General features: G+C 47.3%; 1 protein-coding gene across 1 annotated transcript; it reads right to left on the reverse strand.

Annotated features, from left to right (window-relative positions):
* Positions 1-1,111: 1,111 nt before the first annotated feature.
* On the reverse strand, positions 1,112-11,787 carry LOC126541453 (uncharacterized). The gene is made up of 2 exons (XM_050188188.3): positions 11,325-11,787; positions 1,112-1,976 (listed from the first exon to the last, which is right to left on the reverse strand). The coding sequence occupies exons 1-2, from the start codon at positions 11,685-11,687 to the stop codon at positions 1,593-1,595; spliced, it is 747 nt and encodes a 248-aa protein (XP_050044145.3). The 5' UTR covers positions 11,688-11,787; the 3' UTR covers positions 1,112-1,592.
* Between the last annotated feature and the right edge of the window lie 4,772 nt (positions 11,788-16,559).

Genomic DNA, 16,559 nt, shown 5'->3' on the forward strand with positions numbered 1-16,559 from the left:
ATGCGCTCTTCTGAAAACGCTATTTATCTTATCAACAAGAACTGGGCTCCACACATACAATGAAAGCTGGCGACTAATGTGTCAGCGCTTGTCCTGTGGTGCATGTTTACTCCTGTTCTTGTTTAGTTGTGCTGTTTCCGATTACTTCGAACACGACGAATGTCGCACGGGCATCTATAAGTTCGACGTGCTGACAAACTCTTCTCTCTCTCTCTTCATCGCTTCTTCATCCAAGTACATTATGCAGTCCCACTGCAGTGGGGAATTCTTCCTGGACTTAGGAAGGACATCAAGTTTCTTTTATTCTCTGGTGCCCGACGTTTCTCGAACGCATCGTGTGGGGCAAACATGTCGACTTTTTATTCCTTCCGCTCTCGACAACCAAGCAAGAAAGTTTGGCCAGCAATCCGCAGCAGTAACTTGTTGCCTGGTGACAGCCAGAGAAATTCGCAGCGAGCTTCATTGAACAAACGCGTTATTTGTTTGTTTTTTCATCTCACGCCACGTTACGTGACACATGTCTCTTTGATCGTCTTGCTGTGTTGACACCGTTCTTCATAAGAGTGAGGTGGTATAACGCAGAGGAGGACAGGAATATGTATTGTGTTTGTGCACGCATCTACGCTTGTGCGTTTATGCCTGTTCATTCAACTGCAAGTATGGTTTGTGCTGCCGTTGTGACCAAGTCTGCCGAGACTTGTCCATATATAGCATCATTAGCGAACTGCGAGAAAAATGTTGCGCGTTCTGGCTATCACCGACAAATGTATAGCGCGTCCTTAGAGATAAACTTAGTTCTTTGGCTTAACAAGGTGGTGGTTTGAGCATGTTAATCGGTACTGAAATATCGATGGCGAATTAGTGCGGGAACGATGTTGTCATGCTTAGTTCCTTGTTTTCGGTCTTTCTTTTCCTTTTTGTGGCTCTCCCCTTTTCACGTTTCTGGCTCACCCGAGTACAAATTCTGCGCGCATGTGTGGGAAGTTCCGCGCTTGACCTCAACCTTTCATATTTCTGCGCTGGTTAACCATCGGGTGTCAATTTTACAGGTCGGCAGCATGCACGTGAAAGTCTGGACAGCATAGCTGGCTGTTTTAAGACCCGAGCCGTCTGGGAACTGTAAATCATTTGACTTAATGGCTAAAGCAGATGACAGACATGACCAAAATATGTGCCCCGATGTAGAAGTCTAGGCGACGTCCCGGTTGCATTGCAAGTCGTGCGAGGCGCAGCTGATATGCGACTTCTTTGGCGCAAATCGCCAGCTACGGACGTATATGCCGCTGGCGCATGGGCTAAATAAAGCTAAGCACAGCGATAAATCAGGACGCAGCGTTCAACCCTTGACAAGGTGAACCAGTTCCTCCGACGCAGGCGAGCTCTTTTGTAAGGCAAAGTAGCCCTTAAGTTACACCACTTCGCTCTTTCACTAACGTTCTTGCCTGGCTACGCAGGTGCAAGCAGCGCTTAAACGACGCCTGACTGCACTGTAAACTGCGCGTGCGTCTTCCGAGGCGCGCGAAAGAGCTCAGTTGCGACGACCTCTGCTCTGATCCGTGACCATGTTGCGCGGCCTTTCGTATAGAGGCGAACTAGACGACGTCTTCGCGGCTTGCGCTGCAGCAGCTGGCGTCGGAGAGCGGTCCGGTGGAAGCCGCAGTCCGTCGAGCGTAGAGTTCGTCTGGTGACGCGGAGCCCTCGGCGTGGTCGACTTGCTCGAACGTGTGCTCGAGCAGTTCGAGGCCCAGGCAGCCCTCTGTGCGCAGAACATCGTCGGTGGGCTGCTCGGCGTGCTCCAGGTACAGCTCGTACAGGGCCTGCATGGGCAGCAGCCAGACGTCGAAAGGCTGGCCCGGACCGCGGCACAGAAGCCGCCGGAAGGCCACCATTGTGGCCAGCCGCTGCATCCGGTCTCCGGTAGCGGCCAGGTAGAGGAGCTCGCGGGATGCGCACACCGGGTCCACCTCCAGGAGGATCTGCGGTGCACGTTGAATACGTGCGATATAGGGACGGGTCATATGGACCGAGTTCCAGTCAGTAGCTCTGCGATAAAGTCTACAGGTTCTAGCAACGCTCCAGCAGGCCGGTTATTACCACCAGCTCCTTATAACGTGAACATCCGTCGAGTAATTTCTGCTGTTTCTGTATCGATGGCGGCAGCTTTTCCCGTGCGCCCAGATCCTAAGGATACATGCTGAAGCGCGAATGGCCAGGAAGGATCACGGCACGAACACGGAAAAGAAAAAAAAGGGCACTTATGATAAAGGAAGGAAATGAAGGAGGAGGATCGAGTTGATGAGCAGTGATTTGTGATGTGCCGCAAAAACTGTAAAGGACACTGGTCCCGAAGACTGAGCGCGCAAGCTTCATTTGTGTTGGTGGTGCTTTCTAATTTTACGACAGTACATGCATTAATACTTTGCTCTAGTTGTTTCATGTGCCATCATTTAATTCTTCTTTAGGACTGTGCTTAATAGTCTGCCCTTTCTCGTGGAGCCTCGAAACCTACTATTTATGCCTTCAAGGGGACGCTGAGCGGTGACTTTAGCTATATGGCTCCTAGAGATTGCAATGTCGGGCTGCTATAGAGCAATATTATAATGCAGTACTTAATTTACACTACCGCGACAAGTCTGCAAACGTATATACTTCTTGTTTCTTGAGTGCGTAAACACAATGTTAGTAAGCGCAACATGAGCGAAATATCCATGCTAACAAACCAGCGCTTTAAAAAATGACCATGAGTCTATGCCAGCTGGCGCTGGCATTCATTCATTCATTAATGGGGTGAGGTCTTTATAGAGAGGGGCGGGTAATGTCGCTCGGACAAAGTAAATTCAAAACACTGCGGATCAGTCTTACATACAAATAGATTATATTTTATCAGTGGTATAGATCTTGAAAGTCGCGGCGGCGACGATTGAAGTTATGCGGCGAAAGAAAACGAGGGGCAGTTACTTGTTTGGCAGGGTGCTGGTCCTGTCCGTGCTTGTGTGTGTGTGGGGGGGGGGGGGGGGGGGGAGGAAGGAAGGATTGAAGATGTAAGTTATATATAGTGCGATAACTGGGTGAGTGGTCGTTGAGCTGGTGGTCGTTGTGGGAAGAAATATATAGGGTAATGACAGTAGGATCGACTCAGACGATATCGCTTTGGAATAATGGCCCTATTAAACGATATCTTACAGTAATATACGAAAAAAAAAAAATTACGTGCGTAGGGTGCGTAAAATGCACGAAACAGCAAGCGACCCTCTCTGCTTGGTGGGCGGGCAATCCTTTTCGCTTGAAAACAGTATACTTTCATCATACCTGTCCGTTTGAATAGCCTGGTCAAGCGTGATCCTATACAGTCTGATTCAATGTACCGTATATGGTTCACTGCTAAATTGAGCACATCGGTGTAAAGCACGTAGTAACATTTTAAAGAGTCAGCTTTTCTTAGCTCGTTGCTCAATCTTGCGCCCGTTGGGGCCGTCCGCAGTGGTGGGCCGATCCCGGAGATGGTGCACTTTGCAGTTTCCACGGGTCTGTGCCGCCAACAGTGCCGCTGGTATGTTCCACTGGGTTTGTCGTCATTCCGCTGAGTATGTGCCGCCGTCGTTGTCACGTCGCCGTCGTCACACCATGGTCGCCATAGTGTCGCCACCACGCTGTCTTCGCCATGCCATCGCTGTCATCCCGTTGTCACCATGCCAGCATCGTTAAGCTGTCGTCGTTATACTATCTTCGTCATTTCAGAGTCGTCATCCCATTCTCATCATGTCGTAGTCGTCATAGCGCGCCTTTGACTGCGCCAGTGTAGGCTTCTTGCTCGCGCTCAATTTCCACTGAACCCACGTAGCGCCAGAAAGAACGAGTACAAGGCAATGGACCCGACGGCCGCGTCATGTGGAACTTAGTTCAAAAGAAAACTGCATCGAGAGGTCAATTTCCTTGTGTTCTGTTTTATTTTCCGCATCCCCTTCACCAAAGTTGCAAGAATTAGCACCATCAGCGTTGGTTTGAAGTATTTATCTAAGAACACTTAAGTCTGAATTAAATTCTGTTTAACTAATTATGCGATAAGCTATACGGCATATTCTTCAACTCGCACGAACAGAAAATGAAGAAATAAATGGGAAACAGCAGCGATTTCCGCTATGCCTTAACACGCAACATAATTGTGAATGGAAATTGTACAATTTAATTGCGGCTACGTTAATTAATAATTATTTTAATGCCCTAATAAAATGTTTAAAATTGGTTCGAATTTTGTTCATTCATTAAAATGATCCGAGATAGGGCAACTCAAAGCAGCGAATTATTCACTAATGCTAAATGTCTAAATATTGTGCAAGAACAAAAAGAAGTTAACGAATAACTCCTCTGGGAGTTGTCTAAGTACGCATAAGCATTGTGCAACTTGCTCATATACATGCAGCCTGGTGTCATTATTGTTATGAAACTTCATCCGACCAGCATAAATATGCCTATCAGTCCTTATCAACCTTATCGGACTAAATCCGACCCTTATCAACCCTTATCAGTTGTTACCAACCGTATCGGTCGGTATCAAACTTAACGCGCAATCGATGCTATGCTTATCAACATTATCGGAAATGATCCGGTCCTTATTAACTTTTATCGGACTTGATCCGACCCTTATCAACCGTTTATCGGTGCTTATTATCAGAATTGATCCGGCCATTGTAGGCCATTATCGCTCTATAGCACCTTATCCATCCGCGTCGAACCACTATCAACCGTGATGAGACCCATATTACCACTCATCACTCCTTATCAAGTGATTGACCGCTTAACTCTGTCTTGCACGACGTGAAGCACATGAGCCTTGGAGTGGGCTGAGAGGACAAAGGAGGCCTACTTCAAGTAGTTCCTCCCCTCATCATCTATTCCATTGCCCCCTTCCCTTTAAAGAGGGATAAATAAAGTTTTTCATCATCATCATCATCATAGATCGGTGGCATTTTGGTCTGTGAAGGAAAGCCCCAACGGAAGGTGCATCCCACGAACACCGAAACGCAACGGGGATGTGGGGTGTTTGGCATTACATTTCCGCAAGATCGCAATCTTCCTGATGTCTACAATGCGCCAAGTGTGCTCTACATGTGGTTCTAGAGATAGCTTTTATTCCACCATCACCAAACATTTCAACGAAGCCTTCATAGAAACAATGTTTTATACGGTATTTTCTTTACAGTGATTCGTCTTACGTGATGGACATGTTTCCTCGTTGGGTAGACATAGAAATGCTTACGCGTTTACAATAGAGCCAGCTGCAGTGCATTTTCTTTCTCTGCTTGCGCTTGTGGCTGCTATAAGAAGAATACTTTTGGCAAATTAATGCAACCTAGGGAACCTCTTGTTTTTTCTTTCTGTGAGCCTTCCGCTATTCGAAGCAGGCGTCCCATCCCTTCAACGCCATCGCAATGAAGATATCTAACTCGTCGTCGTGTTGTTCCTACCCCGAGACGTGTTGGCACTTTTGAAGTTCGTCCTTCGCCGGCTCATCCCCACACCACTAATGCGCTTCCCCCTGTTTTCCGGCGCGGTTGCTGTCGCTGATCTCGCCACCTGCATTCGAACAACGGGTCGTCCGTCTCTCATGCGCGAACGCGAAGCTCACCTCAAGGAATCCGAGGTCTTAATAACCTGGGAACTACGTTTACCAAGAGTATCCCAGTGTCGCGGAGACGGGAGAAAAGTGTAGCATATATGTGGGCGCAAACAGGGCTGGGCAAAGATGCTTAGCGATTGTATCAAAATACAAGATACTCGGGCAACAAGTATTTGAAATGCAAATACAAGATACTGCTGCAATTATTGTATCCCATACGATACTGTCCGTTTGTATCTTAATATACTTCGATACATTCGCAAATTTCTTATTATAGATCTATATAATTCATGTAGCAGCAAAGTTACCCATATGCACAGAAATGCTTGCTTGGAAATTTCTTAACGCCGACCAACCTTGTTTCATATGAATGAAATGTCCGTTAGTTTTTCAAATTTTTTGTCTTTCTTGCTCAACGTGTAATATTTTCATTCCGAAATAATTTATTCGGGTTGCTTTAGCTGCTCAACATGAAGGCTCTTTATACGCGGTGCTGTCAGCAGTTTTTGCTTGTCGCTTTTGTGATTCATCGGAATCGCTGCTCTGCTTGCCAACCAGCTAGCAGGCCACCATTTAATTACGATAGTATCAATAAGATGCATCTGCACGATGGTGCAAATACCGCTGTGGAGTTTTATCTTGTCCATAAACGTATTGCCGTTTATGCAATACCGGATCATCGGAGAGGTGTACAGCAGCAACAACGGTGGTGGCGACATTTTTTTGTGAAGCGTCGTGTGTACGAGAGAACATAAAGCTGAAATGGCCTTTCATGGTCTACATATCTGCTGGCGCAAAGCGCTTGTTAGCGATATGTTCATTTATTCGGGTGGCTTACAGTGGCCGCCCTATCAGCTTGAGAAGCGGAATTCAGCCAACTTTTATAGTTCGACCCGGTAATGTTGCGATAGCCCCCCCAGTATCTTGTACCTTAAGATACAGGATACATTCTTTCATGTATCGGAAATACGCGTATACACACATGTATATTCGGTACTGCCCAGCACTGGGCGCAGATTGTCACTGGTACCGTTTCAACAAAGACCGAAGGCATTCTCTAATGCTCAGTAATCAGAGGAGTGTACCGTTACTGTGTCTTGGTCTGCCTGCCCCTGCTTTTCCGTAGGCCGCATGCGGCACCCGTCCGAAATTCTGTTAGGGCAGCAATTTTTATAATCGACAGTTCAGTATGAGATTCAGTACGAGAAAGATTTGCCACAAGGCATGTGCACTAAAAGAATAACAAAAGATCACCCAATGGGAACCCACGTAGCCCTGTTTGGTGCATGTTCAACAGCAATGAATTAGCGCTTTTCTTAGGGGAAAGGGGGAGGGGAGGGGTGTGTGGTCCGTTACCCAACGGGTAAAGCCATCCGGAACATTCAACTTTAGTTTGTCCTCCTTGAGCAACTTATGCCTAATATCCCCGAGTACCAGGGCACAGTCACAGGAGGTGACGAAGGTCTGCCGTAAACACGGGTGTTCGTTATTGGGGACTATGTTGTAGGGTTGTCCCTTGCGGATCTTTCCATGCCCAGGTGTCAGGGTCCAGACTAGCCTGAAGCTTCTGAAGACTCTCTCCACTCTCTCCACCCGGGGAAAGTTGCGGGGGAAGGAAGCAGACAGACTTACGGGGGCATAGATGTGCGTGTGGCACATCGAGGAGAATGGATTTCTGGGCTTGGAGGAGAAGTTACGAATTTACAGGCCCGACTAAAGCTTGAGCACCGATCCGAGCCCGAAGCTTCTAGAAACGTACCCTTGTGAAAACTTACACACCCTTCTCGAGCCGGGTTTGTGCGCCGGGTCGGGCCCGGTCTTTCGGGTAAGCCTGAGAGCGTGCAGAACTCTCAGCTCCGGAAGACCTTTTGTGGTGAACTTGATTAGCATGATGATGATGAAAAAATAACTGCGGCGAAAATCCTACAGGTCCTGATTGAGCGCGTCTGTCTGATGACATTTCATAACTGTAATGTTGTGCCCTGTCGATCATCAAATAACTCTTCGAGTAATCTTCATCGCCCATATTTATACAGCTTGTCGTGACATCAAATGGAGCCATTAGAGTTGATAGCGTTTCTGTGCTCCCTGGTGTTTCGTCATTTGAGCTGTTCCATGTGTGAGAAAGTAAATAAGTAAGAAGTAGAAGTACACGGGACAGCGTGCCATTTAACTTGAACGTGTGCATGTGTTCACGTTCTCTTATTAGCAGCTCACATTGCCATGATGGGTCGCCCCCTTTTTACCTTCGCTGATTAGACGATCAAGACGACCATCCTTTATGTCCCGTCAAAATCGATTACAAGAGTCGACTGCGGCGCACTTCGGTCCTTTCAAAATCTAAATGCAGTTTAGCTGAAGTTTATTTTTTGCCTTGTACAGAACGGAACCCCGCACACAAGAATTGATCATCTATATCTCTCTCTCTCGTTCATTCTTTGCAACGAAAGCTGCCAGGGGATCCAGACGGGAACCCAAAGGACCTGCACGTAATGTTCGGTTACCGCTATAATGACCGAGTTTGTTCGACCCACCGTTACATTGGTTACGCTAACGCGTTCGATCGAGCGAGTTTGCGGCGGCGCGTAATAGTCTCGCGCTTTGTCATTTGAGGTTCATTTATACTGCGCAGTGTGCGCATAGCTGTTGTTCTCGTTTCTTTTTTGTTTTGTTTTTCGTTTATTTTGTTGTTTCGTTTTTTTTTCTTGTTGCGATGAAGAACTCGAGCAACAATACGCGGGCGAATGATATTTCGCGCGAAATTATTTATTGTCGGGATTATTATTACTTCTTTTTGTATTTCACCAGACCGTTAGATTAAGTTTTGGTTATAGCGTGTTCTCGAATTCTGAACGCGAGACAAAGGAAGCTAAACTTAAAAAACAAAAGAACAGCAATAAAGGTGTGAGAAAAAAAATGGCCACGCGCCCGATCACAACAGCGTCCTAAATGACGTGAGCCACAATGGTTTACCTCGACACGTGGTGACGTCGCGTTCCAGCGAGTCAGGAGGCAAAGCCGACAAGTGATAAACACCGCTTTCAGAGTGTATACGCCGGTTTACTTCTCTGTGCTACCGCATTATAACGCTGCTGTCACACTGAATAACACAAAGGCAATAGTCACTATGGACGCGGCATTATTGGAGCCCGGCGTGCCGTCCGTATACTGCCCGCGCACTATAGAGTCAGCTACCCTATCACCTGCTGACACATGGCGGTTGCCAACTGAGTTATACCTCTGTCACACGGTACGTGTAATGTCATTCACAGTAAATGACATTCGTGCCGAATGCCATTCCTGTCTTTAGCACAGGTATACAAAATGGCATTCGCAATTGATGGCGATGTTCATCGGCTCCTTCCGCACGCAGACACTCGGCAATCGACATGTACTACAATACTTTCAGGTTGCGCTTTGCCCTGCGCAAATCGGTCACGTGGTCTTCACACACTTTCAGCAGCGCGCGCGTCTTGTCGTTGATCCAGCGCGCTTTTCGCTTCTCATTCTCCGCTGACAAAGCTGCACAGTTGGCTTCTGTGGTTGGTGGATAGGCTTTAGCGCGGCACCACTTTGAAAACAATATGCAGAAACTAAATAAAAAAATACAGACGAGCGTTTGTTTGTAAACATGGCCGACAAGAGGTGCTAACGCCCAGTCGAGACCCCAGGAACAAGAGTATAGTTGCACAGACTGCTTCAACTATCGTGCTGTGCGTCATGAAATTATTAAAAAGTTCGTAACAGCAATTATGATAACCTCTACTCTGATCACATTTCGTCTTAACTGATCGATTTCGTGATTTTTTTGCCAAGCCCTTGTGGTCGAGATTACACAAGTTGTGCTTGCATGAGTTCGAGAAACTCATTCAGTGGGTGAATTCCGTTAGCTGTGAATGTCATCCATTCACTACGCCCGTGTAGAAGCAACAAAAATTGCATTAAGACGTATTCTCATTCGCTGCGAATGAAATTACACGTGCCTTGTGACAGTGGTATTATACTGTACTCTAATGTATACTGGTACATTACAGTCCATCGGAGCATCGAACGCGAATTTGGAAAACTTTTTCCCCAAATTTCGGGCTGTCAATTTCGGGGTGCGGCCCTTACACGGGTGCGGCCCTTACAGGAGTCTATACAGTAATTACTTCACGACGCATATTGCAATTTACGAATTCTAGCTGGTGAGCTGGCAAAGGCATATTCACTTGGAATGAATTCTGAGGACGGCGCGAGTGTCAAGATACGCGCCACCAAAGTTTTGGTGAAAATGCACAGTCGTTTCACTTACTTTTCTCACAGAACGCCGTTTACGCACTGAAGCACGAAAATAAAAGGGACGTCCGTGTAGTTTGTCGGACACTTAAAATTAATATTTCGAAACTGGTGTCGTTCTGAAGATTAGTTCCAAGTGGATACGCCTCGCCAATGCACCGTCTACCATTCATAAATTCCAATAAGTGCCGTAAATATATATATATATATATATATACATATACACGCAGGAAAGAGACGGCGAAGTTTTTGGAAGGCTTATTTACTCAAAATTAGTCGTCTCTTTCCTGCGTATGTTACGTCGGGTCCTGCGTGCTTAACTTTGAAGAAACCCCCTAATATATATATATATATATATATATATATATATATATATATATATATATATATATATATATATATATATATATATATATATATATATATATATATATATATATATATATATATATATATATAGAGAGAGAGAGAGAGAGAGAGAGAGAGAGAGAATTTCACGAAATGATATAACGAAGTAATTCCGGTTTTCCCTGCAACTTCGTTATGACGACGTTATTGGTGTAAAAAAAAAACGATATAAATTTGTTAATGTGAACTCGGCGAAAGGAGACTTCAGTGCTAGAGCGGCAAGACCTTGAAATTCGTCCTTTTTGCTGAGGGAGATAAAGGTGAATTAGCTGTTGGCAAGCCGGTTCTGCTCCACATCCCCGCTACTAGTCAGCAAGAAGGATCACTCGATTTTTATTACGAAAAAGAGCAGCGACATTTCTATGCTAAAGGTCCTTCCACAGTGCCGTCGTGCGCGATATGCGAAAACGTTGATCAAACTGGACGAGCGGGTACATTCTGGCTCGAATTCGACTCGATAACATATGCACTTGAAACCTATACACTGCATGGTGGAACGAGTACGGGGCGAAATATGTAATTGGCATATCTCGTAACAAACCTCGTCTCTGCGCTAGTCGCGGTATACTTTATGATAAAGAAAAGATACAATGCGGAAGGTGAACAGAGGATCCGACGTGGACTGGCGCAATCTTTCAACTATGCTTTAATTGTGGGAAGCCAGAAATTCGGGCGCATGTCCGTACATATGTACAGCGAGGCAGGAAACAATATGGCACGAACAAAAAAGAAAGGCATGAAAAAAATAAACACTGCGAAATATGGACTAGATTGGTGAACCTTTCCTCGTTGCTGACCGACGAAGTAGACGTATTTCTCGCGCGCATGCGCTGCCCACCCACATCATGGCCGCTATACCAGGCCGTGCCACTACGTACCTGCAACCCCGCATCCCGTCTGCTGCCACACCACAGCGTACACCTGCAGATAGTAAACTAAGCTGGGGGGGGTGTCGCGCTGACGCAGCAGAAATTAAACGCGCGCGGTGCGCCAACAGAGCCCCAGCTGCGCGCGTGCTCACCAGGGCCAGGCCCAACGCCTTGTGGCGCACCGAGGCGGCGGGCGAGGCGAGCAGGTGGAAGACGCTCATGAGCAACTCGAAGCAGCACTCGCGCAGCCCGGCACGATGTCGCAGGAGCAGGGACCCGAGGGCCTCGAGCGCGGCCTCGACGAGGGGCGGGTCGTCCTGGCAGTGGCTGAGCCAGCGGAGCGCCACGACGAGCACGAGCCGCGGCTCGCCCGGCTTCGAGAGAGCGCCCGGGTGCCACCGCACGAGCTCAAGCAGGGCCAGCTCGTGGCTGCTGGGCCCGCCGTCGGCGCCGCGCTGCAGGGCCAGGCGCAGACCTCGCCGGCCGCAACGCCGCAGGGCCCGGCCGCGCAGCATGGTGCTCGTCTTGGGGTTGTCGGCAGCGCGCCCTCGCCGACTGCTTCTTCTCCTTCGGCGCGCGCTTCGGTTCCCGCCGAGGACGCTTCCTCTTCCTCGCCGGACGACAACCAGCCGCACGCAGGTCAGCATCGCCCGCCTGCTATTGCACTTGCCTTGTTTGCTTTGGTTTCGATTTTTACCGGTTTGACAGAATGCGACGGCGTCAGTAGTTATAAACTCAGGATCCTTAGCCGTACAATATTGTCAGTATGGTTAACGTCTAGATGTTTAGCCAAAGCCTAGTTATGGATCTGTGCTCTTTTGTGTAGGAAAAGAAAAAAGTGACGGCACATCCATCCTTTGAAGGTGATTGGATACTTTCACGCGACTAGCTATGCATTTTATGATGGGTGCGTATTTGGTCACGATATGTTTTGTATGATGATTATTATGAAATGCGTCGCACACTCTATGGCCCAAGTTGGCGCCAGAGATGTTCGTGGAAGAGTGGCACGCACACCCCGTTGGCGGTGGCACATATACGCAGTGACCGAAGTTGGTCCGATGGTTCGTTTCGAACCAGTTTCAACACAGCTGCTCGATGCTCTGCCTAGTTGGCCAATAACTACCCATTGACCCAATTTGACGTGAGAAAGGTTAGGCGTCGACTCGCACGCGCGCACGCACACACGCACCGCTAACTGGGTGAATTTCTCGAAGAATGCTAATTGCGTTGAGAAACGATACATGCACGCGCGCGCACACGCGCACACGCACACGCGCACACGCACAACACGTTGCAGTCTTTCTCAATAGAAGGCTTCCGCTCCAGGTGAATCAGTTCTGCGGTAACCCGCATCGTAAAGTGCATAAGGAAAAATTGTTGGGGGTGTGCGAAAAAGGATTATTGAAATCGAGTCGAATACGAATCGAATAGTGACAAGAGCGAACCGAATATCGAATAATTCTCTAATAATGAACAGCTGTCATCGCAATTAATATAAAGCAATGTTGACAACCTAGTATTCTTAAAGTTAGCAAGCTTCTCTCATTACATGGTAGGTTATGAACTGTTAATTATTAAAAGCAGAAATTGAGCATTAGGAGCAAACAAGCAGTTTCTTCGCAAGCACAGGACTGTCCAGGGAGTGCGAATAATCGTTGTATACAGCCTGTAAACTATGGCTACCTAAGCGATGCAGCCTGCCCCGCCTCGCAAATACTCATGTTTTATGCCTATACTATGCTCGCAGGGGTGAAAACTTGCCGTACTTTTGTTCCACTTTCATGTTTCATTGGGCGACGCCTATGTTTTAATATATTCGAAAATTATTCGAAAAATATTCGCATTTACGAATAGTGACTATTCTATCCGGAGTCCAAATTGAATAGGACATTATTCGATTCGTTATTCGAAAGTTACGAATATAAGCACACCCCAAGAAAATTGTCCTCCGCCCAAGAGCTGTTGTCTTACGCTGTCGAGTAGATGACAATATTTAATTCGATTATCATTCTTAAGATACCTTAAGTATTTTAGTAATAATAATAATAATTCAAAGGGTCTCTTACGTTATCCCTAAAACGACTTGAAGGCGAAAGCCGAAGTGCCGATGCATTAAAGATGGACACATGATGTACACATCCCCTTAATTCGCTTAGTCATCCCCCTTAATTCGCTTTAGTGTATCTCGCTTAGTCATTCCTCTTAATTCCAAAGGTCGAGGGTTCTACTCCCGCCAAAGGCCATGGGTTCGAGTGCCTTCATTAACTCCATCTGAGTTACCTGTGTCTTAATTAACTTCGACTTAATTACCACCAAAAGTGGTGGGTTCGACTCCCACCAAAGGCCGAGTGTTCGACTCCGACCAATGGTTGTGAGTTCGACTCCGACCCGCTATGGTTGCTTTGTGGCCATGGTGTTGGGCTGCTAAGCACGAGGTTGCGGGATCGAATCCCGACCACGGCGGCCGCATTTCGATGGGGGCGAAATGCGAAAACACCCGTGTACTTAGATTTAGGTGCGCGTTAAAGAACCCCAGCTGGTCTAAATTTCCGGAGTCCCCCACTACGGCGTGCCTCATAATGAGAAAGTGGTTTTGGCACGCAAAACTCCATAATTAAATTTTTAGTTCGACTCCCACCAAATGTGGTGGGTTCGAATGCCTTAATTAACTCTATCTTATTTGACTGTGCCTGAACTTTGTCTTCTTTAACACTGAAGATCGTGGGGTCGACTCCCACCAATGGTCGATGACTCTTAGCCTCAATTAACACCGAAGGTCATGGGTTCAAATCCTACCAGAGGTCGGGGATTCGTAGCCCTTTTTGTACCTTACGTGTCGTCGACGCGTTTTCGCTCAGACTTCGAAGGTCGACTGACTGATGAGACATACAAGGCTTTTGCCTTGATAATTTCCGTCAGTGCCGCGTGATCGAGGAGATCAGGATGTCACTAACCGTTTTCCCGCCAACTTTGGTCACTGGGTAGCTTACGGTTTAATACCCATATAATGGGTCTTAATACATCGGGCTGCTGCGCTGAGGTAACCGTGCATGTTCGAAACCAACCGTTGCACCAACTTGAATGACTAAGTAGGTTATGCTGAATATGTGCCGCACTTCAATGAACAACAGATGGTCCCGGGCTCGATCCCCCGGGTGGAGAGTGCGAGGCCGTGAGCTCGATTGCCGGCCGCGTTCGGCCCCGGTGAACAAATTCGTAAACACGAGGCGTGGGGGAACTTTATAGCACTCAAGGTGTTAGTAAATAGTCCTAGTCCCTCCGCCACTGCTTCTGTCACGCATTGTAGAGGTAATTTACACCCTTGTTTACACCCCTGTTTACACCCTTACATTGTCCATGCGTTACTTTGGGGCGTTAAGCTCCACCATTCAAACGCAAAAACCGTACTGCATACAGTGTGTATATATATATATATATATATATATATATATATATATATATATATATATATATATATATATATATATATATATATATATATATGTGAGGAGTCGTACCCTTCAGTTATATTCGTTTCTTATCACCAGACGCAGCTATAGTGTCCGATAACGGAGATAACGCATTGGCGTGATTACTATAGCCAGATTAAGGGTAACTGTGCTAATATAGACCGTTACGAAATTCGGCTCTAGTGTGTGTCTCCTCATCGAGAACGAATGACATGCGAACGGATCCATGGCTGACAGCGCCACCTGCACCGTATTTTCTAATGATCCATGCACGGGTCGCTTTTCTTTCTCGCCTGTTTATCAGTTGCCCGGATCCTCTTCCGTCATCGCTGGGATCGCCCGCTGTGTACGACGCATGATAAGAATGAGAAATAAAATGGAATTGTACGTAAAGTACGGGTCGTATTCTTGCTTCTTTTCTTTTTTTTCTCTAAGTCTTTTCATTTATCATCGGTTCTGTTGATTGACAGATGCTAGCAATATACCGGGGGGGCCGGGCTTTTATATACATATATATATATATATATATATATATATATATATATATATGTATGTATATGTATGTATGTATGTATACACGTATACGTATACTACCCCTCTACTTATGCAGACCTATCCCATTGCCTATTCTACTGTCCAGCTGCTCAGCAATCAAGTTCCTATCCTTCCCCTTCCCTTTCTATCACCACCTGGCTCGACTGGCCACCCAGGTGGTCGATATGCTCGGCCTGTAATATTGGGCTGAATAAAAGTCTTGTACTACGTATGTATATATATATATATATATATATATATATATATATATATATATATATATATATATATATTGTGGGGTTCTCCTCCCGTACTCTTGGGACAAAGGAACGACAACACAGTAGTGCAAACAATCACAAGGGCATTTATTGCACCTTTCATAGATCAATGCCTGCTAGCCGAGTTGCTATACACAAGACATGCCGATGGGCGCGCGACAAATCTAGAAGTCCGACTCACCGCGACCGGATAGCGAGCGAATATGTTCGCCCCCATGCTGGATCCCAACGCTGTTAGATATGGGGCCGTTTCCTGAGCCTACTTCGAGTTCCCCAGACCACATCGAATCGCACCACTGCTAAGTAAGGAATGCAGAAGCAGATGCCACATTCCTGAGGCAATGCGCCGTGACAACCTGACGGCTGTAATGCGCCGTGACAACCTAGCAGCGTCGCCCCGTCCGCCTTTGAAGAGGGATTGCAAGTCAGCAAGGCAAGACCGCAGGGAGCCGTCGGGTGTGTCACCACCGCACGGGCGCCTACCATTGGCTGAAAATGGCGTCATCTGAGCGGGCTCGCCCATTGGCCGAACGTCGTTTTAAGCCAAGACACCGAAGGGCTTAAAAGACGCAGCCCGGGAGCAACAGGAGGGCATTCTAGAGGATTCCTAGAGCATTCCTTGATTCATCTCTCTCGAATTTCTTGCGACGGGCCGCAGCGTCCGAGCTGCTGCCGGCCCGTAATGACTCTAAGACTGTTCATTGACCCTCACTGTAAATAATGTAAATAAACCTCCCAAGTGTTTCATCCCGAAGTCCTCCCCAACTCCTTCAACTGGCGCCAGCGGTGGGATTTCCTCCAACTCCTACAACGCCTGGTCGTTCGCGCGTACGGTCACGCGAACGGTGGTGCGTTCGAAGGCAGGCCACGCGAGGCGGTCTCGCAGAAGCATGGATCGGCGCCCGCGCGGGACGTCCGCGCGGGCGCCGTCTTTCGGCGCCCAAGTAACCCCGCCTGTCGGCGGCGTTAGCAGCGCAACACTCGCGCCATCTCGTACTGCACCTCAGCCACTCCGACCGCCGCGGGTGCCAGGCCACGCGAGCCGTGCGGGAAAACAACATATCAGGGGACGCGTGATAGTCGCGCATCCCCACAATATATA

This window comes from Dermacentor andersoni, chromosome 2 (assembly GCF_023375885.2).
Source record: "Dermacentor andersoni chromosome 2, qqDerAnde1_hic_scaffold, whole genome shotgun sequence".
NCBI lineage: Eukaryota > Metazoa > Arthropoda > Arachnida > Ixodida > Ixodidae > Dermacentor > Dermacentor andersoni.